Genomic DNA, 24,150 nt, shown 5'->3' with positions numbered 1-24,150 from the left:
TTAAGTACTTGGGTTCCTGCCATCCACAGGGGAGACTTAAACAGAGCTCCTGGCTCCAGCCTGTCCTAACTCCAGCTGTTGTAGGCAGCTGGGGTGTAAACCAGCATATGGAAAATCTCTCTCACTCTCTCTGCCACTGTCTTTCAAATAAACATATCAATCTTAAATTAAAAAAAAAAAAAAAAACCACATGAAAGACAGTGAATTTTTAGATCACTTTTTTTAATTTTCAAGAGTTAGTAAAATTCAATCTGCTTTGCTCCTACCATAAACTCAACTATAGGAGAGAAAAGTCAAATTAACTGCACATATAATTAAACTCAAACATTTACTGAGCATTTACTCTGTAAGATACTGGCGGAGCCGATGCTGTGGCGTAGTGGGCTAAGCTTCCACCTGCAGTGCCAGCATCCCATAAGGATGCCAATTCGAGTCCCAGCTGTTCCTCTTTTGATCCAGCTCTCTGCTAGGGCCTGGGAAAGCAGTGGAAGATGGCCCAAGTGCTTGGGCCCCTGTACCCACGTGGGAGACCTGAAAGAACCTCCTAGTTCCTGGTTTCAGATTGGCTCAGCTATGGCCGTTGTGGCCATTTGGGGAGTGAACCAGCAGATGGAAGACTTTTCTCTCTCTCTGTAACTCACTCTCAAATAAATAATAAAAGTCTTTTAAAAAAATAAAAAAAAGACACTGGGTTTTATACTATGAGATACAAAAAGGTGATACACTATAGGTCCCTTAGGGAGCTTACAGCATACGTTCCATGGAATGTTAAAAGCCAACTACAATTTCATTTAAATACAAAGGTTACTAATGACATCTAGACAAAACAAAGTGAAGTAAGAAAAAAACAAATCATACAAGAATGAGTGTTTGGCACAATGGTTGAGAAGTCTGTATGGGGCCAGAATTGTGGAAAAGCAAAGTAAGCTGCTTTTGGGGACTCTGGTATCCCACAACAGAGTTTGAGTCCTGGCTGTTCCACTTCTGATCCCGCTTCCTGCTAAAGCACCTAGGAAGGCAGTAGACGATGGCTCTAATACTTGGGCCCCTGCCACCCATTTGGGAGACCAGGTTCCTGGTCTCCTGGTTTCAACCTGGTCCAGCCCCAGCTGTTGCAGTCATTTGGGAAAGGACTAGCAGATGGAATCTCTGTTTCTTCCTCTCTCTGTTATTCTGCCTTTCAAATAATTAAGTAAATCTTTAAAAAAAAAAAAGACATCCATAGTTCATACTGGAGTCTTGGGTTCAATTTCTGATTTAGCTACTTCCTAATGTGCACCTTAGAAGGCAGCAGATGATGGTGCAAGTCTTTAGGTCCCTGCCACATATGTGGGAGACTGGACTGAGTTCTAAGTTCCTGGCTTCAGCCTGGTCTAGCTCCAGCTGCTGTTAGTCATTTGGGGAGTGATGGAGTAATCAATGGATAAGATATCTCCATCTTCCCTCTCCCTCCCCTAACATTCTCTGCCTTTAAAGAAAAAAATAAGGATTCTACTGCTTGGTGGTTTTATGTTGCAAATACCTTTTCCCACTCCAAAGTCTTAGGTTTTAGTCTTTTGATGGTTTCTTTTGACAACTTTATGATTAGCACTTTTTACATCTTCTTTAAGGTTCTTTACAAAAGAAATCTACACAGCTAATAAACAAGGTTTTTTATTTCATTAGAAATCAGGGAAATGCAAAACAGTCAAAATGCACATAAAAGTTTACATCTATACAGTTAAGTATATTTGCAGCAGAAATCAATGGAGAGGAATAAATATGAATACTATAACCCAGTAATTTTAATGGGGGAAATTAAAAGTACTAGTGATTCAGAAATATTTGAGTCTGAGAATTTAATTCTCATGACTTTCAAAACTATTCATGGAGGGACTCTATTTTCCTTGTTTGGGGCTAGAATCTATCGTACATGCAAAAAAAAGCTGTTAAACAAAAAGGCAAACGAAAAAGCATGAAGCTGCAACCATTTCAGTATGTTACCTTCCTGTGTTCTGACACGAGGAGCCTCAGCTGCATTTCTATTTCATTACTTGTTACTGAAGCATCAATTGTGGATGCACATAGAGGTGGAAAGGGAGGAAGGGATGTTGTAGCTCCAGGAGCACACACAGATTTAATAGCTTCTTCACTCATGGGTTTCCACTTGGATTCATCATTCAAATCAAATACACAGGTTTCTACTGCGTCAGAGGGTTGACAATTTCCCAGGAACATCTGATGATTGAAAACACAACCAATTGTTCGATATGGATACAATGGTTTGGGCTGCTCAGCAAGTGGAGGTTCATCAGGATTGATAGGTTTGTGGATGTACCTAAAAATTAAATCATAATTTTTTATAATGAGGACTTAAAAATTAAGAAGGTAGCATCTTCATAAGGAAATAAATTATTCTAACACTTACAGCCATAACTACTTCCCAGCACTAGAGTTTAATACTTGTTTTTCCTTCTTACATATGATCACTCTGTATTAATTGTATAGTATGTCACAACCTCAACAAAATATATTTTATATATATATTGTTAAGATTTAAGAGTTTATCTCAGATTACATAATTAAAATAATTTAGGTAATTATTAGTTATAACTAACTGAAATGACTATCAATCAAGTAGAAAAATGACCCATGCAAGTGAAAAGAGGGCCCAGGACTATGACTCTAGAAGCCCCAACATTTAAAGACAAGATGAAAAAAAAGAGAAAGAACAGACAGAAAGGAATAATGAAAATTCAAAGATTGTGATATGAGAGATGCCAAGGAAAGAGAATGTAAAGAGAATGTTCCAGGAAAGAAGACATGTTTAAACCTTTGAAAATCTAATGACAGACTAAAGTACCGGGGAAAAAAAAAAAAAAAAAAAAAAAAGCCCGGTGGATTTACAATAAAGGAGCTGGTGACAAAATCAAGTTTTTAAAAGAAAACATGATTTACAACTTGAATTTACTTTCTGGCTTGTTGATAATAATCAGAAAAAACATGCAAATTATATACAAGTAAAAGTAAATATAATTTATGTTTTAACAATATCATGTTGGTAAATAATATTAGAGGGGTACAAATTTTAAGTTCAGGTACTTAGCTGTCATAAATGAAGTAATTTTTAAAAAAAATTTCTATTTTGAGCTTTTTTAAATTAAAGATTTATTCATTCATTTATTTATTTGACAGAGTTACAGAGAAAGAGAGAACTTCCATCTGCCAGCCAACTCTTCAACATGGCCACAACAGCTAGGACTGGGCCAGTGTGAAGTCAGAAGCCTAGAACTCCATCCAAGTCTTCCACGCAGATGACAGGAGCCTAGGCAATTGGGCCACCTTCTGTTGCTTTTCCAGGTGCATCAGCAGGGAGCTGGATGGGAAGTAGAGTTGCCAGGACTTGAATTGGTGCTCTAATATGGGATGCAGGCACATAAGCTGCTGTGCCACAATTTCAGCCTCATTAGATCCTTTTTGATAACTATGTTAAAAATTACTTCACTTGGACCTAGTCCTGTGGCACAGCATATTAAACCGCCACCTGTGACACTGGCATCGCATATAAGCACCATTTCAAGCCTGGACTGTTCCACTTCCCATCCAGCTCCCTGATAATGTGCTTCAGAAAACAGTGGAAGATGGTCCAAATGCTTGGGCCCCTGTCATCCACATGAGAAACCCAGATGGAGCCCCTGGCTGTGGGCTTTGGCCTGGCCCAACCCCAGCCACTGCAGCCATCTAGGGAGTGAAATACTGGATGGGAGATCTCAATCTGTCTGTTTTTCCCTCCCTCCCTGTCACTAAAAAATATTTTAAAAAGGCTCTAATAACTACAATTATCATTAAAATTCAAATGTTTATAAAGAACATCTATACAGGATGATTCCAAAGAAATATATACCTAGGAGATATAATTAAGAGGAAGAATAATAAAATGTCAAGAATGGCTATTATCAGGGTAGGTTATATATAATATTTATCTCTACCTTTGGGTACCAAAAGAACAAAAAAATTTGTCATTTAAAACACTGATATCTTTATTTTAATATCCTTCTAACTTAATTGACTGACCTGTGTCCTGTTAAACTCTCCCAAAAAGTAATGGATCCATCAGTTCCACAGGTCATAACCCAGGCATGGGGTACTCCTTTTGCCTTAGTCCCAACACAGACAAAGGCTTCTAACCCATATCCAAGAAGAAGGCTGCACAGAAGGTTAGCATGGTCTTCACAGTCACCCTAGAAGACAAAATAAACTAAAATTATTTATTCCCTCATATTCTTTATTGTAGAGATACAATAAAAATTATTTTTCACTTTTAAGATGAAACAATGGGGAAAAAAGATAATATACTATTTTAGAAGAGCTTAAATTATTCTCCAAAGTTAATGTTCACAAATCTGACAGTCTTAGCATGCATTCTTTCAGAGAAGGCATTCAGATTCAAACATTCATAAAGAATTCAAACAGGAGCCAGTGCCATGGTGTAGTGGGTAAAGCCGCCACCTGTAGTGCCAGCATCCCATATGGGTACCAGTTCAAGTCTCGGCAGCTCCATTTCTGATGCAGCTCTCTGCTATTGCCTGGGAAAGTAGTAGAAGATGGCCCAAGTCCTTGGGCCCCTGCACCTGTGTGGGAGACCCAGAAGAAGCTCCTGGCTCCTGGCTTCACTCCCTAAATTGCCGCAACAACCAGGATTGGACAAGGCCAAAGCCAGGAGGCTCCTCCAGGTCTCCCTCATGGGTGGAGGGGCCCAAACACCTGGGACATCTTCCACTGCTTTTCCAGGCCAATCGGTGGGGAGCTGGATAGGAAGCGGAGCAGCTGGGACTTGAACTGGTGGCCAAATGGAATGCTTGCACCCCAGGCAATGGCTTTACCTGCTTCACCACAGAGCCAGTCCTGTTATAACACTTTTTATAATTAAGAAGACTAAAATAATAGGAAATATCTTATATTCTATGAAAGCATTAAGATATTGAACAATTTCGCTAAAATTATGTAAAGATTCATATTTAAGTGGAGGAAGGGTATCGGTGATTTGCAAAAACAAAAGTAACTATTGACTGAGTGTTAGAATAAAAGATGATTTCCATACCAAAGAATTATGCATTGGCTCTACATTGTTTTTAATTAACTATAATAAAAATACCATTTTATCATAAAATGGACTTAAACAAAATTTAACAGCCAATTTTCTAAATCCAGTAACTTTTACTAAAAATTTTGTTCAAAACATTCGAATATTAACAATACACTCAAAGATATTCAATGCAAAAATGAATTCACAATGTTTAGCATCAGTAAAATTATACAAATTCTTAAATATATACTCGTACTTCAAACGAAACCAAACTTCCACTTTAATATCACGTAGTCCAAGGTTTTATTTTTCCACATTTCTTTTGGACTATCATTTTCTTTTCCTTTCTTATAAAAAAGATTTATTTATTTGAAAGGCAGAGGGCCCAGCTGCTTTACTTGCGATTCAGCTCCATGCTAATGTACCTGGGAAAGCAGCACAGACAGCTCCAGTTCTTGGGCCCCTGCACCCACATGGGAGACCCACCTGAGGCCCCTGGCTCCTGGCTTCAACCTGGCCCAGCCCTGGCCGTTGCAGAAATTTGGAAAGTTATCCAGTGGAGGGAAGATCTTTCTTTCTCTGTCTCTCCTCTCTCTGTCACTCTGCTTTCAATAAAATAAATCTATTTTTTTTAAAGGTAGAGTGAGAGAGAGGGAGGGAGGGGGAGACAGACAAATAGATCAATAGATCTTCTATCTGCTGCCACTCCCGAAATGGTTGCAATGGCCAAGGCTGGGCCAGGCTGAAGCTAGGAGCCTGGAACTCTATCTGGGTCTCCTACATGGGTAGCAGGGGCCCAAGTACTTGGGCCATCTTCTGCTGCTTTCCCAGATGCATTAACAGGGAGCTGGATCAGGAAGCCGAACACCTGGGACTCAAACTGACAATAAGGAATGCTGGTACCACAGGCAGCAGCTTAACTGGCTGGCCCCGTAGCACTGGACCCTGTCATTATCTTTTATAATAAAATATTGCTACCTGAGAAAATTTTAATACAAACAGTACCATAAGATCATGGTTCTAGTCCTGGTACTGTCTCTAATTTACTCTATAACTTTGTTTCTTTTTTTTTTTTAATTAATTAATTTTTTTTTAATTTTTAATTTTTTAATTTTTTTTGACAGGCAGAATGGACAGTGAGAGAGACAGAGAGAAAGGTCTTCCTTTTTGCCGTTGGTTCACCCTCCAATGGCCGCTGCGGCTGGCGCGCTGCGGCCGGCGCACCGCGCTGATCCGATGGCAGGAGCCAGGTGCTTCTCCTGGTCTCCCATGGGGTGCAGGGCCCAAGCACTTGGACCATCCTCCACTGCACTCCCTGGCCACAGCAGAGAGCTGGCCTGGAAGAGGGGCAACCGGGACAGAATCGGTGCCCCGACCGGGACTAGAACCCCGTGTACCGGCGCCGCTAGGCGGAGGATTAGCCTGTTGAGCCGCGGCGCCGGCTTCTATAACTTTGTTTCTAACACTATAGTAACTGTATATCCTTACCTCACAGAAATCACATTAAGTTAAATAAGACTAAAAAAAAAAAAAAGATGCTGTTTTTTCTTTATATATTAATATATAGAGATATTTAAATTTTAGAAAAGATGGTGAAAACAAGATTGTGACTTTTTCCAGTCAACAGTATGTACATTTTTTCTATAGTAATTCTTTTGCCAATATACTACAAATTCAGAATAACTATGCTGAATGGCTATTTTGCTGTTGTATGTGTATATGATACCTTGTTTCTACAGAGAAATGCCAGCAGAGTGCACCACTGCTCCTGTTTACCCCCTCCTCCGATAACAGGGGCTCGTTCATAACCAAGGACATTAACGAATCTTGCTGCTTGCCTTGGCGTATCCAGAAGCCGTCCAGCTCGAAGTGGTTTAACATAGGAACAGACTGGTCTATTAATTCCATTTTCATCCTGGAGGAACAGGGTAAAATATTATCTGTTATGAAAGATTAATTATCCCCAATTACGATGCATTTTTAGAATACATTAATGTAAGATAAAATAATTCTGGATATTATTTTTATTGAGTTCTTACCTTGCATCCAGCACTAGGCTTTTAAGTGCTATACATAAAATATGCCTTTAAATCCTCATAATATCTCTATTATTTTCACTTCATAGACGAAGAAACTGAAGCTATAGCTACTACTGCCACAGAGGCAGGATTCAGACCCTGAGCTGTCTGCTGTCTCACTCCAAAGCCTGTGACAAGAACAACTCCTCTGAGGAAAGGCTGGGGAGGTGAGTAGGGAGTGAGAGGGGAAGAAAGCTGCAGTATTCTTTCACTTTACCACGAACAATTCTAATATAATCATACATACAGACTGAACAAGTAATTTCTCTAACTTGTTTGACTGATACAACAATGATCGGAGCTCATTTTTAGTTTCCATTAGAGCAGCAGACTTAGAAATCCTCAGAAACAATATCCTGTTAAGCAAGTCAATTGAAAGTGGAATTTTGCAAACATTTTAGGAAAGCATCTTACTACATAGAATTCTGGATGCACATGAACATTGTGTGGAACAGCCACTGTGCACGTAAAGGTCTTTGAGAAGAGTCCACCACTGTGTTTTTTTGAGTCAATATTGCCAAAGTCCAAGTTTTCTCTAACTTCATGACTATAGATCACTACAGCAAAGTGAAATGGTCACTTACTATTCAAGGTTTTGGAGATGATTTAACACTCTACTGTGGCAGGGCTCCTCAGAAAATGAAACTGACCTCAGCCAACAGCAACACCACCTTTTTCAATTACCAGAGCCACTATGTTTTTCTTCACTACACATTAAAATAACCCCATACACTAGCAAGAAGGGCAAAAAAACCTCACACTGGTAGAGACTCAAGGACGTGAAATGTCATCTGCTGCTTCCCAGGTCCATTAGCCGGGAACCGGACTGGAAGTGGAGGAGCTGGGACTTAAACTGGCACTCTGATACAGGATGTGGACATGGCAAGTAGTGGCTTAACCTGTTGCACCACAACACCTACTCCCCACCTTTCACTTACATTTGATTAAAGTCAGAAAGATCATGAATTTTTATATGTTGCAGAGCAAAATGACTATTACAATTTTTACTCCTATCCTAGATCTTAATTCTAAAAGACACTGATTTTGAAAATAAAATTATAATTCTGATTTTGGAGGCAGGCAAAGAAATAATTTGATTTTCTTTTATATTAATTTAACATTACTAATTGTCTAGTGTAATATTAGAATATTAACTCCTAAAATCACAATCTGAGCAGTAAAAGGCTAACCTCAATTAATTATAACATTTGCTTAAAATTTAGTGATCTTTTCTATTTACTTATTAAATATTTATTTATTTTGAAAGTCAGAGTTACAGAGAGAGAGAGTGATAGAGAGAAAAAGAAAGAGAGAGAGAGAGAGAGAAAAGAGAGAGATCAATCTTCGATCCATTGGTTTATTCCCCAGATGGCTGCAATGGCCAGGGCTGGGCTAGGCCGAAGCCAGAAGCTTCATCTGGGTTTTCCACATGGGTGGCAGGGGCCTAAACACTTGGGCCATTCTTTCACTGCTTTTTCTAGGCCAGTAGCAGGGAGCTAGAACAGAAGTAGAGCAGCTGGAAATGAATTGGCACCCATATGGAATGCCAGCATTGTAGGCGGTGTCTTAGCCTAATATGCCATGACGCTGGCCCCAAATTTAGTGATTTTTTTTTTTTTTTGGACAGGCAGAGTGGATAGTGAGAGAGAAAGAGATAGAGATGATCTTAAAGTTCAATTTCTTTCTTTCTTTTTTTTTTTTTTGATAGGCAGAGTGGACAGTGAGAGAGAGAGAGAGACAGAGAGAAAGGTCTTCCTTTGCCGTTGGTGCACCCTCCAATGGCTGCTGTGGCTGGCGCGCTGCGGCCGGCGCACCGCGCTGATCCGATGGCAGGAGCCAGGTACTTATCCTGGTCTCCCATGCAGGTGCAGGGCCCAAGCACTTGGGCCATCCTCCACTGCACTTCCCTGGCCACAGGAGAGAGCTGGCCTGGAAGAGGGGCAACCAGGACAGAATCCGGCGCCCCGACTGGGACTAGAACCCAGTGTGCCGGCGCCGCGGTGTGCCGGCGCCGCAAGGCGGAGGATTAGCCTAGTGAGCCGCGGCACCGGCCTCTTAAAGTTCAATTTCTAAAACTTACTTTAAAACTTCTTATACTAAAAATTTCAAAAGGGATCATTAAATGAGTTACCATTGTACCACAACAAATTCGGCTACCAAAGGCGGAACAGAAAAATGGATTAAGTATAATGACCTTGGTAATTCTCTAGATTCTTGATAAAGATTAAGGTAATAAACTCAGTTCCTGTATGGGATAGTTCTATTGTTACAAATCCACTAACAGACAAGAAAGGGATGAGGACATAAAAAGTGGATATATTCACCCAAGTCAATCATCAACAGTGAAATCTCATAATATAAGACAATTTTACGTTTCATTATCGCAATAGTTCTCTTTTTTTAAAGATTTATTTATTTATTTGAAAGTCAGAGTTACACAGAGAGGAGAGGCAAACAGAGAGAGAGAGAGAGAGAGAGAGAGAGAGAGAGAGGTCTTCCATCTCTTGGTTCACTCCATAATTGGCCACAACAGTCAGAGCTGCGCCGATCCAAAGCCAGGAGCCAGGAAGTTCTTCCGGGTCTCCCATGCAGGTGCAGGGGCCCAAGGAGTTGGGTCCTCTTATACTGCTTTCCCAGGCCATAGCAGAGAGCTAGATCGGAAGTGGAGCGGCCCGGTCTTGAAACGGCACCCACATAGGATGCTGTCACTGCAGGCAGCGGCTTTACCCACTACACCACAGAACCGGCCCAAATTATAGCAATATTTCTAGTATTATTTAAATATATCTCTAAAAGTTATTTAAACGTCATGAAAATTCACTATTTCAACCAGTTAAGTCATTAACCTTATGTGTCTTTTTAAGATTTAATTATTTAAAATGAAACAAAGTTTTTAAAAAGATTAATTTTATTTATTTGAAAGGCAGAGTTACACAGAAGGGAAGGGAGGGGAGGGTAGAGGGAGGGAGGGAAGAGAGAGATCCTCCAACTGCTGGTTTATGCATCAAATGGCTGCAACAGCCAGGGCTGGACCAGGCTGAAGCCAGGAGCCAGGAGCTCTATCTAGGACTCCCACATGGATCCAAGGGCCCAAGCACTTGAGCCATACTCTGCTGCTTTCTCAGGTGCATTAGCAGGGAGCTGGATAGGAAGCGGAGCAGCCGGGACTCAAACCGGCGCCTATGTGGGATGCCAGCATTGCAGGTGGTAGCCCAACCCACCATACCACACGCTGACCCTAATAAAATTTTAAAAATCAGTTCAGTGTAGGCATTTGGCCTAGCCATTATGATGCCAGATGAGATACTTGCATCCTATATCAGAGTGCTTAGGCTTGATTAGCTTCCTGCTAATACAGACTCCGGGAGGCAGCAGTGATGGCTTAAGCGAGTGGGTTCCTGTCACCCACATGAAGAGCCAGATAGAGTTCTTGCCTCCTGGCTTCAGTCTGGCCCAGCTCTGGCTGTTACGGGCATTCGGTGAGTTCTCTGTCTCAAAAAATAAGAAATAAATTTCAGTTCCTTTTAGTGACATTAGTCACATTTTGATTTCTTAATACATAGATAGGGACTACATAGTAGATAGCACATGAGGACACTTCAAAAAGTTTGGGAAAAACATCTTTTAGATGCATATTTTGGTACAAGAAAATTTTGAAATCTATAGATTTTTCATGAATCTTAGAAGCCCTCACATGCATGGATTCCAAAGTTTTGTTTTTGTTTCCATTTTTTATTTGAGAGAGAGAGAGAGAGAGAGAGGACAGAAAGAGATATTTGCTGGTTTACTCTCAGGTGGCCAAAACAGCCAGGGCTGGGCTGGGCAACAGCCAGGGGCTCATAACTCAATATAGTTCTCCCATGTGGGAGGCAGGGACACACATACTTCAGCCATCATCTATATGCTTCCTTCCAGAGTACACATTAGCAGAAAGCTGGATTAGAAGCAGAGGAACCAGGAGTTTAACCAGGAACTCCAATATGGGATGCAGGCATTGTAAGTGGTGACTCAACTGATGCAACAAATGCCTGCTCTTTTCATGAAATTGTTTTTTAAGATTTATTTATTTAAGAAATAGAGAGGGCCGGCGCCGCAGCTCAATAGGCTAATCCTCTGCCTTGCGGCGCCGGCACACCGGGTTTTAGTCCCGGTTGCTCCTCTTCCAGTCCAGCTCTCTGCTGTGGCCCGGGAGTGCAGTGGAGGATGGCCTAGGTTCTTGGGCCCTGTGCCCGCATGGGAGACCAAGGATAAGCACCTGGCTCCTGCCATCGGATCAGCGCGGTGCGCCGGCCGCAGCGGCCATTGGAGGATGAACCAATGGGGGGGGGGGGGAAGGAAGGAAGGAAGAAAAAGAAAAAAGAAAAAAGAAACAGAGAGACAAAGAAATCTTCCATCAGCTGGTTCACTCCCCAAATGGCTGCAATGGCTGGGGCTGGGACAGCTGGAAGTCAGGAGCCTGGAACTCCATCTGGGATTCCCATGTGAGTGACAGGGGCCCAAAAATACTTGGGCCACCTTCTGCTGCTTTCTCAGGTGCATTAAAAGGGAGCTGGATCAGAAGCAGAGTTGAACTGCTGCCCATATAGGATGTCAGCATCCCAGGTGGCAGCTTAACCTGCTGTGCCACAATGCTGGCCCCATCCATGAACTTTTTAAAGTACTTTTATTTATTTATTTTTTAAAAAACGTATCTTTATTTATTTATTTATTTTTGACAGGCAGAGTGGATAGTGAGAGAGAGAGAGAGAGAGAAAGGTCCTCCTTTTTGCCGTTGGTTCACCCTCCAATGGCCACTGCGGCCGGCACATCTCGCTGATCCGAAGCCAGGAGCCAGGTGCTTCTCCTGGTCTCCCATGCGGGTGCAGGGCCCAAGGACTTGGGCCATCCTCCACTGCCTTCCCGGGCCATAGCAGAGAGCTGGCCTGGAAGAGGGGCAACCAGGATAGAATCCGGCGCCCCAACCGGGACTAGAACCCGGTGTGCTGACACCTCAAGGCGGAAGATTAGCCTGTTAAGCCACGGCGCCGGCCTAAAGTACTTTTAAATACAGAACATTTCTATTATCACAGCAAGTTCTACTAGAAAACAGTACTGTAAATTTATGTCCTCTTGAGCATGGACATACTGGAAATTCTTTTTCAGACTATGTATAATAATTTTTTGATTTGAGACTAATTATATAATTAGTTATAGGAACTATTATTAACTATATAATCAATATAATTATAATTAGATTAACTAATGGAACAGTTGTTTCTTAATTTCCTTAAATGGTCAAGTACAGGAAGAAGTAGCAAGAAACAACTCAAGAAATCCAAGTAAGATAAGCATTTTACCTATTCTATGTATGGGGAAAGAGGTGGCATAAACCGAAAAGGCACCAGTCAAAAAGCACAATTTAATATATACTATACAACTGAGTTGCTTTTCAATCTTAGAGAAAGATCTTTATGTCTCTATCCTTCATGTTGTTTATGAAAAGAGGCAACGCCTGGCCAGTTGACAATCTTCCGTGTTAAAAATTTGAGACAAAATGGCCTTATGTGGTTCAAATCTTCTCATAATGAATTCTGAGAGACAGGAAATGTGTTGAAGTAATACTCCCCAGAAGAAAATCCCAATTCTATAATTTCCTCAGCAGCCTATCAACTTCTTCCTTTTCTTTGATCTGTCACCACCTTTCTTTCCCTCCTCCTGGTCCTGGATTCCTTGCCTACCTGGTCATGCAATGACTAGCAGACATTGCTGCCAGAAGGTTTGGAGACGTTTCCTTCATTCCCACCAGTAGCTAGAGTCTACTGTTTCCAAGTTCCTCAACTAGAAACTGAACCATTTTTAGCCTGTTCCAAAATCTGGAGGAAAGCAGGGTAAAGCTACAAACATAAGACAAAGTAATTCTATACTATACTGATATGAAAGCATCTACAGAACACACATCTGACACAAGGATTTGGTCAATTAAGTCACTGTGTGCAACATCTGCATGCCATATGGGAGTACTTGGTCCAAGTCCTGTCAATTCTACTTCCAACCCAGCTTCCTGTTAAATGTCACCCTGAGAGCGAGAAGATGGCTCAAATACCTGGGTCCCACCACACTCATGAAAGAGCCATATTGAGTTCCAGGCTCCTGATTTCAGCCTGGTTGTTGTGGGCATTTGGGGTGTGAACCAGTGTTTGTCCCTTTGTCTCCTTTCAAACAAAAAATGAAAATAAGTAAAATTATATAAAATCATCAAAATGAGGCTGAATACATATAAAATATTTGAATGTTCTTCAAAAGTTTTCAAAAATATATGACTCTTGTCATATATTTTATGTTTGTTGAAGAGAGAAAACAGGCTTAAGTCCTGAGAAAAACAGGCAGAGACATACTGTTGAAACACCAAAGCAAAATCATTGGTCACTGGCTAGGAGATCTTTGTTACACAGGATTATTATATAAAATTGTTTGCTTCAAAAAATTGCCATTCCCACCCTGCTCCAAAAAGTAGACACACACACACACACACACAAATTGATCTTACATATAAAAGTGTTGAAGTGGTTAATTATTTCATTCTAGGTATTTAGGATATATTCTAAGTTAAACAACTACTTCAAATCAAATATATTCACAAAAGGTTTAAAAACACAGTAATTAAAATCAAAAGTACAATAAAAGATTATATTATACCACTCAGTATAAGAGTATTACATAATCATTATTTATTTTACAAGTAAACTTTCATCTGTCTGAATACTCTTTATAATTAAATTAAACTTACATGTATAACAGTAAAGCTCAAATACAGGCATGAAGCTTTCCTAACATAATTTACAAACCTGTGCAAAAATCTTAACCAGCCGTGAGTTGTGTGAGGGACGAATTTGCAAATATTCTCTCCACCACTGCTTAGCATATACAAGAAACAGTCGCTCTTTCTCTGCAGTTTTCTGACGTTCCAAAGCAAGCTTGAAATAAAAAAAAAAAATACATTTTCAATCTCTATTCATTCGCCTAATGACAACAAATGTAGCAAATCTATGTCTCTCCATCACTGTCCTCATCTGAACCCCATCATCTCTTGTCTGTAAGAACTTCATTACCTCCCTGTTTCTACAGGTACTCAGTACAATCAAGTCTCCATACAGTAGTCAGAGTGATCTTTTCTTTCAAGATAGAAAATTAAAGAAATCATATTTTGTCATTCCCTTGTTTAAAACACTTTTAATCTTCTTTCACCACACTGCAAACTATATGCCCTGGCCTGCAAGGTCTGGCCCTGTCTCATTTTCTACAGTCCCCATCCATGACCACACTCCAGCCACCCATAGGGTTTTGCTTCCCACATAGGGCCTTTTGCTCTCAGTGGTTCCTGTTACCTGGAATGCTGACTGAGGCCCAATCTTTGCCTAGCTGGTTGCTTCCTGCATTCAGATCTTTCCCTACCCCAATCATTTGATTTAAACCAAGCCTCCGAGGGGCTTGTGCTGAGGCCTAGTGGGTAAAGCCACCGCCTGCAGTGCTGGCATCCCATATGGGCGCCAGTTCGAATCCTGACTGCTCCACTTTGATCCTGCTCCCCGTCTATGTGTCTGAGAAAGCAGTAGAAGATGGCCCAAGTCTTTGGGCCCCTGCACCCATGTGGAAGACCCAGGTGAAGCTCCCGACTCCTGGCTTCAGCCTGGCCCAAGCCCTGGCCATTAGGGGAGCAGACCAGCAGGTGAAAGACACCTCTTTCTTTCTCTCTGCCTCTCCATAACTCTTTCAAATTAAATAAATAAATTAAAAAAAAAATTAGCCTCCCATTAACCACTCTGTCACACACATCACCCTATAATAATTCTCTACCTAACACTGCCTAGTTTATTGTTTGTCTTCCTGCCAGAATCTAAGCTCCTTGAGAGCAAGCAGTATCTCCAGCATCTGGAACAGTGCCTAGCACTTGTTAACCATCTGCTTAAGATCAATAAATATTTCTGACAAAAAATTTATCAACAGTATCATTTTAAAGAGAAAATCTGCAAAATCAGAAACTTTATATATCAGAACTACAACAAACTTATACTTTAGTGGATGACAGAAGAAACATGAGAAAATGTTTACGAAACAATTTTAAGCTTAAGAACTCATTTATTGGTCAATAAAAGTTACATCAAAAAAGAACCCAAATGTTTAAAATTTAGATATTATATAAGTAACATGATTAAAATTCATACACGTATATGCATGCACACATATGGATATGATTATCTACTTGAGTAATATCAAAGTTTCTCATATACGTTTTCAAATGTGCAAGGATACTTCAAAGTTAGTAGAAAATGGGGTTAAAGGATAAGTTTATTTGGGTGCAAAAAATTCTGAAATCCATGCATATGTGGGTCTTCAACAAGATCATGAAAAATGCATATTATTAAAAAACTATACATGAATTTCAACTTAATTAATTCCATTTTTCCACCAACTTTCTGAAAAAACACACACATGTATGTCACCCACAGTTCAGATGGCGAGAGATTAAAGGAACAATTTGTAACAGGAAGAAAGAGGAAGTTTCAGGAAAATAGGACAGGATACTGCTTGCCTTGGGAAGAAGCACTAGCAGTCTAACACTAAGTAACTACAGGACCATTAAAAAAAAAAAAAAAAAAAACACTATGAGGCAGAATGGAGTGAAGATACAGTGTCAGGACCAAAGTTTGTAATTCAGGAGAATCATTCCACCAGTGTGCCATCCCAACAAGGCAGCAAGTAATTATAACCTGCTAACTACAGAATGGCCAGCACTAAACAGAGATGAAAAGACCTGCTGATCTTACAAGACCCAGGAAGAAAGTAATTCTTCAGAGACAGTGGAATTAGGAAAGAAAGCCTCTATAAACATTCCAGAAGTGTCAAATGCTGAGAATACAGAGTAGAAACAACCTGAGGTCAACCCCCTCCACTGATGCTGTCCCCATACTCCTTTATCTCCCCCAGCTTTATAATTCTAATGTTGTAGTTCTTGTGTTCAGTAAATGCTCATTGTGCTTCCCAAACTGGAACAGACAACCCTAGAAAAATAATTGTCTTTAAAAGTTTCTTTTTCACTCCTTTCATCAATCTTTGAGTGCTAATCTAAAAAGTAATATGGTAATTTTCTGAGAGTATTTCTAGGATCAACAGGTAAAACTACTTCTATGAGAACAAATACACAAAGAAGAAAAACTCAGGGTTATTTACCTGTGTGTTCACTACTTCTTGAGATAAGGTTTGATTGAGTGGTGGGTACATTTCAAGTTTTATATTTAAAATTCCCACAGAAACTTTTGATTCTGTGCCTATAAATATAAATAAATATTTAGAACTTCAGAAGTTTAATACTATGTATATTTTAGTCAAGGAAAGCATAATTAAAATAATTTGGAACTTGGTGATTTACTATTTATATGGATAAAAATAAAATTCAACATTCCCTTTAATAGTCATATTAAAAATTAATAAGGTCAAATTAGTTTTTATTTTGTACAAAGCTTCATCTAGTTATAATGAGATTAATTATGTTCTTAGGCTTTCTAATAAACATTTTAAGGAAGTTTTCTGATCTAAAGGATATGAAATTCTTAATTTTTAACATCCATAAATGCATAATATCAACCAGATTTACATTAAATACAAAAGAAAAGCAACTGCTAACACCTCATCCCATCTTCTCTGGGGACAAAAACAACAAAGTATCCTCTGTCTTATACGAGGATACTTCAAAAAACTCATGGAAAAATGAAATTAAAAGATAAGTTTATTTTGGTGCCAAAACAAAATTGAAATCCATGCATAGTTCCTAACATGCATTGTCCATAAACCTTTTAGGAGCCTTCACGTGGTAGCTCCTGTTCACCCCCATTTACTCCTTCCCTTATATTCACATGTAAGCACAAATTTTCAATATACACCTGAACTTAAAAGAATCAGAAAATATACCTCATCCCAGACTATTATTTTTTAGTGAATCAGTATAAGTTTATTTTTGAGTCATTACTGTGGTGATTCTTATGTTAGGCCCATTTTTAGAAACAAACAAATTATCTTTTTGAAAGCAAATATCCTAAACATAAATAAACTTTTTTCTCTTCTTATTATTTAAGGAAAACCACTTTCTAGGACTTACTTAATAAAATTTAAATAACTAAGGCTATGCTGCACACTGGCCAGAATTAACTGTGACTAGGTTTCAATATTAAAGAAATTCCACTGTATGTTAGGCATAAAATATCAGTAAATTTTGCTTTTTAATTTTATTAGCAAAAATATAGCAGGAAGTTTGAAAGATTCTAAGACGACAATGGTAAATAAAATAGATGTCATTTTTTTTTTCAAAGAATGTAATTCATTAATACTGACATTGAGTAAGTTACCACCTCTTCCAAGCCTCACTGGAGAACATCTATTCTGCATTCTGCAAGAACTATCAGTACTCATGGAGATGCGTTTGAATTCCAGGGCAAGCTGGAAAGAGGAAGTTTTTTAGGTGCATGTGTAATGTGTGTGTATCAAAAAATCTTATTTATCATTTATATTTAATAAAATACACTTGAAAAAAATTTAAACCCTCAATTTTATTATTATTATTATTATTTTTTGACAGGCAGAGTGGACAGTGAGAGAGAGACAGAGAGAAAGGTCTTCCTTTTGCCGTTGGTTCACCCTCCAATGGCCGCCGCGGTAGGCGCGCTGCGGCCGGCGCACCGCGCTGATCCGATGGCAGGAGCCAGGTGCTTCTCCTGGTCTCCCATGGGGTGCAGGGCCCAAGCACTTGGGCCATCCTCCACTGCACTCCCTGGCCACAGCAGAGAGCCGGCCTGGAAGAGGGGCAACCGGGACAGGATCGGTGCCCCGACCGGGACTAGAACCCGGTGTGCTGGCGCCGCAAGGAGGATTAGCCTAGTGAGCCGCGGCGCCGGCCAAAACTCTCAAAATTTTATATTGACTTTCCTGAAAAAGAAAAAAAACTTTTTCCCTTTAAGGCTACTCTGGGCCAGCGCTGTGGCTTAACAGGCTAATCCTCTGCTTTGCGGCACCGGCACACCGGGTTCTAGTCCCGGTTGGGGCGCCGGATTCTATCCCGGTTGCCCCTCTTCCAGGCCAGCTCTCTGCTATGGCCCGGGAAGGCAGTGGAGGATGGCCCAAGTCCTTGGGCCCTGCACCCGCCATGGGAGACCAGGAGAAGCACCTGGCTCCTGGCTTCGGATCAGCGAGATGCGCCGGCCGCAGCGGCCATTGGAGGGTGAACCAACGGCAAAAAGGAAGACCTTTCTCTCTGTCTCTCTCTCTCTCTCTCTCACTATCCACTCTGCCTGTCAAAAAATAAAAATAATAAAAAAAAAAAAGGCTACTCTGGCTGTGAAGTGCTACACTAATATTATTCTTTCAGACCTTCCCCAAGACTACAACTGGACTGAAAACCAACTGTAATTCCAGTGAAATTCTGTTTTATAGGTTTTCCTCTTGGTCTAAGAGCCATTTTAAAGATAGAAAATGAATTTTGGAAGAAATTACGAATATAAAAAGATAACAGGGATACTAATCATCATACCTACACCCATAAGTTCCACCGTTAGATTGGTCACTCCATTTTCTGAGCCCAAAACCGATCGCCATTCCAGAAAATAGGATGCTACTAAAGTGGTCTCACCAAATATGTCTGTTTTGATTAGCACCATATGGATGGGATCACTTATTGACAACATTGTTGTTGAATCAGCCATTCTAGTTCCATCACCTGACAATATAAACAGAAGGTTACATCATATTACATATTGTTAGGCCAACATAAAACTACTTTTATTGAAAAATATACTAAATAATAAACATATATGAAACTAAATAGAATTAATTTGGTAATGTCTCAGCATATCACAAGCCTGGGAATACAAGTACACTCCTAGTTCCATCACTAGCTTCTGAGAAAACTGGCAGAATTATCAAGTTATCTAGTTACTTAAACCATATCAGTGCTTTTTGATAAATAGATTAGTAAGCACACTCTTTAAAAGTACTTATTTTAAATATATGTTACTATAAAAAAAGCCATCAAATATGTTAAGATTAATTCTCAAATTGTTCTTATTCGTTAATCTTTGGAAATTATCACTGTATTATCAACACAAAACTGAAAGATTTGAGATCACAGTTTTAGCAATTCATCCCATAAAGTGCCTTTTTAAAAAAATACCTTGTTAGAAACACAGTGTAAAACAATTACAAGAATCATATATTATAATTATTTTTTATCTGAAAGGCAGAGAGAGAGAAAGAGAACGAAAGGGAGAGGGGGAGAGAATCTTCCATCCTCTGGTTTACTGCCCCAATGCCTGCAATAGCCAGGGCTGGTCCAGGCCAGGCCAGGTCAGCGCAGGAGCCCAGAATTTCACGAAGTCAGGCAATAAGAACTCCATCAGGTTTCCCACGGGGTGGCAGGGACCTATGTATCTGAGCCATCAGCAGCTATCTCCCATGGTGTACATTAGCAGGAAGCAGAATTAGAAGCAGAGCAGGGACTCAAATCCAGGTACTCTGATATAGGCTGCAGGTGCCTCAGCAGGCAGCTTGACCACCGTACTACAATGCCCGCCCCTCATAAATTTTGACGTTATAAAAGTTACATATTCACATCTAAACTTCGACTTTCAGGGGCAGGAATTTAGCCTGGTAGTTAAGATGCCAGTTGGGAAGCCCACATACCATGTCAGAATGCCTGGCTCCACTCTTAAGCCTAGCTTCCTGCTAATACACCCCCTGAGAGAAAGCAGACAGTGGCTCAAGAAGTTGGGTTCCTGGGGCTGGTGCTGTGGCATAGCAGGTAAAGCTGCCGCCTACAGTGCCAGCGTCCCCTAAGGGCACCAGTTTGAGTCCTGGCTGCTCCACTTCTGATCCAGCTCTCTGCTATGGCCTGGGAAAGCAGTAGAAGATGGCCCAAGTCTTTGGGCCCCTGTGCCCTCATGGGAGACCTGGAGGAAGCTCCTGGTTCCTGGCTTCAGACTGGAACAGCTCCAGCCATTGCAGCCAACTGGGGAGTGAACCAGCCAATGGAAGACCTCTCTCTCTCTGCCTCTCCTCTCTCTGTGTAACTCTGACTTTCAAGTAAATAAATTTAAAAAAAGAAAGAAAGAAAAAGTTGAGTTTCTGCCACCCATGTTAGATTGGGTTCCCAGCTCTTGGCTGCAGCAGCCACGTCAACCCCACCCTCCATTTCAGGTATTTGGGAAGTGAACCCACTAGCAGATGGGAGTTCTTTACTATTATGGCTTTCTTTCTACCTCTCCAGTAAAATTTAAAACAAACTAAAACAAAAAACCTTTGACATATAACACAACATCACAAATCTAGTCATCCTTCATATACAAGAAGGATCATGTCTCATTCTCTCTATGTCCTCAGCACCTGTTAGCATAGTACCATGCACATGACAGGCATCTCACGTGATTATTAGTAAAGAACCAAAATTAAGAGTAAAATAATAATCTTTAGGGATAATTAACTAGCAAACACAGAATAAAGCAGAAGGTGCACAGAAGTTGTTAAAATAAAAAAGAGTGGCGGAAAAATAAAAAGACTAGGCCAAATGATTCACTCTGTAAATCTCCCAACAGCAGAAGTTGTTACAGCAATTCTGCAATAAAACCTAATAAAAGCTCACTCCATTAAATGACTATTACGTTCCTTACCTAAGTTTTCTCTGTGTACTTCAAGTAAAAAGCCATCATGAAAATCAGGTTCACAGGCACATGGAACAGGTTTAGAACGAAAACGTTGGTTTCGATAATGTAAGCATAAAGTAAAAGTTGAACAAACTTGTCCTGGTAAAGGCTCAGGTTCTTGAAGATGTTCCAAGAAAGCTTTTCCACCCAAAACCTGAAGGTAAAGATACCTCCGTGTTGGATCAATATTAGCTGTAAAGTGTAGCAATATACATGAGGAAACTGCCAAATAATTTAAGGAATGTGATCAAGACATTAGGAAACAACAACTTGAAAGAAATAACATCAAAGACTAAAAAAAGAAAAAGAGTAACAAATTTACTATATACCAGAATCATTTGCACCTTGGGGAGAAAAGATACATAATCTGATATTCTTTTCTGAGTTTACATTCTGTCCACTTTCTCCCAGCTAGAGCGGCCCAAAGTCTACTATACTTTGCTTTTTATTAGCTGCTTATTAAATCTCCCTTCACCTCCATAAACCAACTCAGGCAACTACCAATTAAGCAAATGTATTAGTCAGGTAATTATCATTAAAATAACAAGGCTGTACAATTTTAAATATATTATTAAAATATGAGAAACCAGTGTGCTGGTTTTTGCTTCTACTATACTGCACATTAAATCTTCTGGTATACTTCATGCAAAACAAAATTAAGTTTTAGGCAACCACAAAAATTTAAATATTTGGGGAAAAAACCTGAAATGTTTTCTATCAAATACCAAACACTACAGCACATCAATATTCATTATACAACAGAATTATTATTAAAAAACAGATACATACTTTTTTTTAATGTTGACTGTCTATCAAAACTAACAGGTTGTTTTGGAGAGGAAGGGAGTTCTTGATCAACATTGTCCTGGAAAGGCAAAAAAAAAAATTTTTTTGAAAAAAAAATTTAAGAAAATGCCAATCATGAAATTAAATAGCAAACAGAAAGGAGACAGGATAAGGGCCCTCTTCCCACCCCCCCAAAAAAACCCTTTTCATAGTGTAATCAAAACACTGAAAATGAAAGATAATGCAACTGGTCACTACTCATGTCTAATACTAAGGTGTTAAAATTATCTTCAAGGAATGCCATCCACAGAATGTTAAAAGCAATTCTGAATACCTTAAACAAGCTTGAACTTTCCCTAAACCTGATGTAACACTTGGCTTACAATTCCATCAGTTACTGATTTTAATAAAGAAGTGACATTCACACAGCAAAAGCTGTTATTAGGCCAATTTTTATAACAAATGGGTTCATAAACCTCAAAAACCAAAAAAGGATGCTGTATTAAAATACTTATTCCCTGATGTATTATGAAGTTCGTCCAATTTTCACATATTATCCAGGTATTGAGGTCACAGTTTTTCATTATTGCCTCATTTTCAAAAGCGGGCCTACTTCCTAATGGTGCCTTGAGAGGCCAGCATCTCACTACTGACCTATTTGTAGGTAAAGACTGCAGAGTCCTTATGCAGTCAATTATTTTCTTGAGGACATTTATAATTTGTTCATCGGAGTTCCAAGGAATGTTTATTTTAAAAATAAACTTAACCTAAAGCAACTGGAGGGCAATCTTAGTGAAAAAAGCACAGTTTTATGGTGAACTAATCTGACTGAAATATGTACATTCAGAATTAACAGACCTAGAGAATTACAAGAGAGAATCCTTGTCACTGCAGAGAGAGGAAGACGGTCTGCATAACCCAAATCTCGCTGACTCACACTATTTGTGTGCTGCCCAAGGGTAGAGCTAACTTACAAGGCAAACAAGGACACTGGCAGACAGGAGGGCCTTCCAGTGGTTTCGCTCAAAGGAGAAACTCCCACCAAGGACCCTGTCAACAGTGTTACTACGCCCAGGCATGTTCTTTACAGACCCCCCAGAGTACTCACCGTAACAAAATTCAGTTCTTTCATCACATCATCAATGATTCCTCGCCGTCGAAGGGCTTTGATCAAATCTTCCGTTGATAACTGTTGCTGGTCGGGCGCTAACTCCTCGCGTATGGTCTCGGCGAGGATTTCCCGTATCCTGCCGTGGACATCCATCTGCGCACAAAACCCGCACGACAAGGCCATTACCAAGCACCTCCACCCTACTCCTCGAGTCAGGGCTCTAGAGCTAGCCGCGAACCGGCCATCATTACCACAGCTGAGTGAGAATCACCGCCAGCTTCCACGAGATGCAACTCTGGGGGACAAAGGCTAGAAATGACGTCTACCGCCTGCCCGCTTTTGTGACCGCTTCCCCCCGGAATCCCGCTCAACCCAAACCAGCCTTTCCATAGGGAGCGCGGGATGGAATCGCAGGAACACGGCGGATCGCAGCAGCTGTGCAGGTCGGCGCTGGGGTCCTCCGTCCTCCCGGACAAGACCCCGGACGACCCGGCCGGCGGCCAGCGCGGCGCGCACGCACCGCGACTTCTGTTACTTCACGCGGCGCCCTCGGCGAGCCAAAAGCCCCGGCCCGAGGCGACTGCGCCCCTACCAAGTCCTTCAGCCACGTCCCCCCCGCGACTGGGCTGTGCCGGCTGGAGCTCCTGGCTCTCGGATCTAGGAAGCCCGCGTCTCGCCCTAAAGCCACCCTGACACCCCGGCTCTGGCCGTACATCCGACGTGACTCTGGAAGAGCGCTCGGCCGTCCCCTAACACCCAGACGGCCCCATCGCCTCCCAGTCTCACGAGCACGCCCTCTCGCCTTCTTCCCTCTCCCCGCCGCCACAGGGCTGCTCTGGCCTCAGACCCGCCGCGCTCCGCGCTGGCGCCCGGGTCGGCCCAAGCCAGAGGCCGCCGGGCGGGGGACGCCTCCAGACGAGCGGAGAGAGCCCAGCGCGGCCCGCGCCGCCTCACCTTGCTCAGCTGCTGGTGGATGAGCTGCTTCAGCTCGGAGGCTTTCTCCGGAGGCAGCGACATGCTGGCGGCCGGCGCCTCCACCGCTCTTCCCCGTCGGACGCCCTGGCTGCGTGGCGCACTCCGGCCCGGCCCGGGAGCGTTAGTGGCGGCGGGAGCACAAAAGCCGCCGCGGCGGCCGCTCGCCTCGCGCAGCTCCCCGGGGGGCGCGACGCCGCGTCAGGGCCGAAGCTGGGCGGGAACCCAGGCGGTGGCGGCGCCAACTGCTTTCAAATGATGACGGACCCGCAGGCTTCGGGGCTGTCCCCCGCGATGCCTGATGCCCTCCGCCTGCCGCGCCACCTTCCCGCAGGCCCGCACCCCGCAACCTCTGCTCGCCCCGCCGCCGGGCCTGGCCAGGGTCTCCCACAGAGCCCCCCGCTCCCCTTCCCCGTC

At 41.5% G+C, this 24,150-nt stretch overlaps 1 protein-coding gene across 1 annotated transcript in view; it reads right to left on the bottom strand.

Moving 5' to 3' along the window:
* CEP76 (centrosomal protein 76) overlaps positions 1-23,882 on the bottom strand; it is a 28,255-nt gene extending 4,373 nt beyond the window's left edge. The window contains exons 1-10 of the mRNA XM_062201328.1: positions 23,716-23,882; positions 22,759-22,914; positions 21,654-21,729; positions 20,832-21,056; positions 18,701-18,886; positions 16,351-16,448; positions 13,968-14,096; positions 6,792-6,980; positions 4,054-4,220; positions 1,984-2,317 (exon numbers count right to left, since the gene is read on the bottom strand). Coding sequence (XP_062057312.1) covers positions 1,984-2,317; positions 4,054-4,220; positions 6,792-6,980; positions 13,968-14,096; positions 16,351-16,448; positions 18,701-18,886; positions 20,832-21,056; positions 21,654-21,729; positions 22,759-22,914; positions 23,716-23,778 — 1,623 coding nt within the window. The 5' untranslated portion in view covers positions 23,779-23,882. The remainder of the gene's footprint in view (positions 1-1,983; positions 2,318-4,053; positions 4,221-6,791; positions 6,981-13,967; positions 14,097-16,350; positions 16,449-18,700; positions 18,887-20,831; positions 21,057-21,653; positions 21,730-22,758; positions 22,915-23,715) is intronic.
* Between the last annotated feature and the right edge of the window lie 268 nt (positions 23,883-24,150).

Source organism: Lepus europaeus, chromosome 9 (assembly GCF_033115175.1).
Source record: "Lepus europaeus isolate LE1 chromosome 9, mLepTim1.pri, whole genome shotgun sequence".
Classification (NCBI taxonomy): Eukaryota; Metazoa; Chordata; class Mammalia; order Lagomorpha; family Leporidae; genus Lepus; species Lepus europaeus.
Note: the sequence above shows the minus strand (reverse complement) of the source record. Positions and strands in the feature narration are given on the sequence as shown.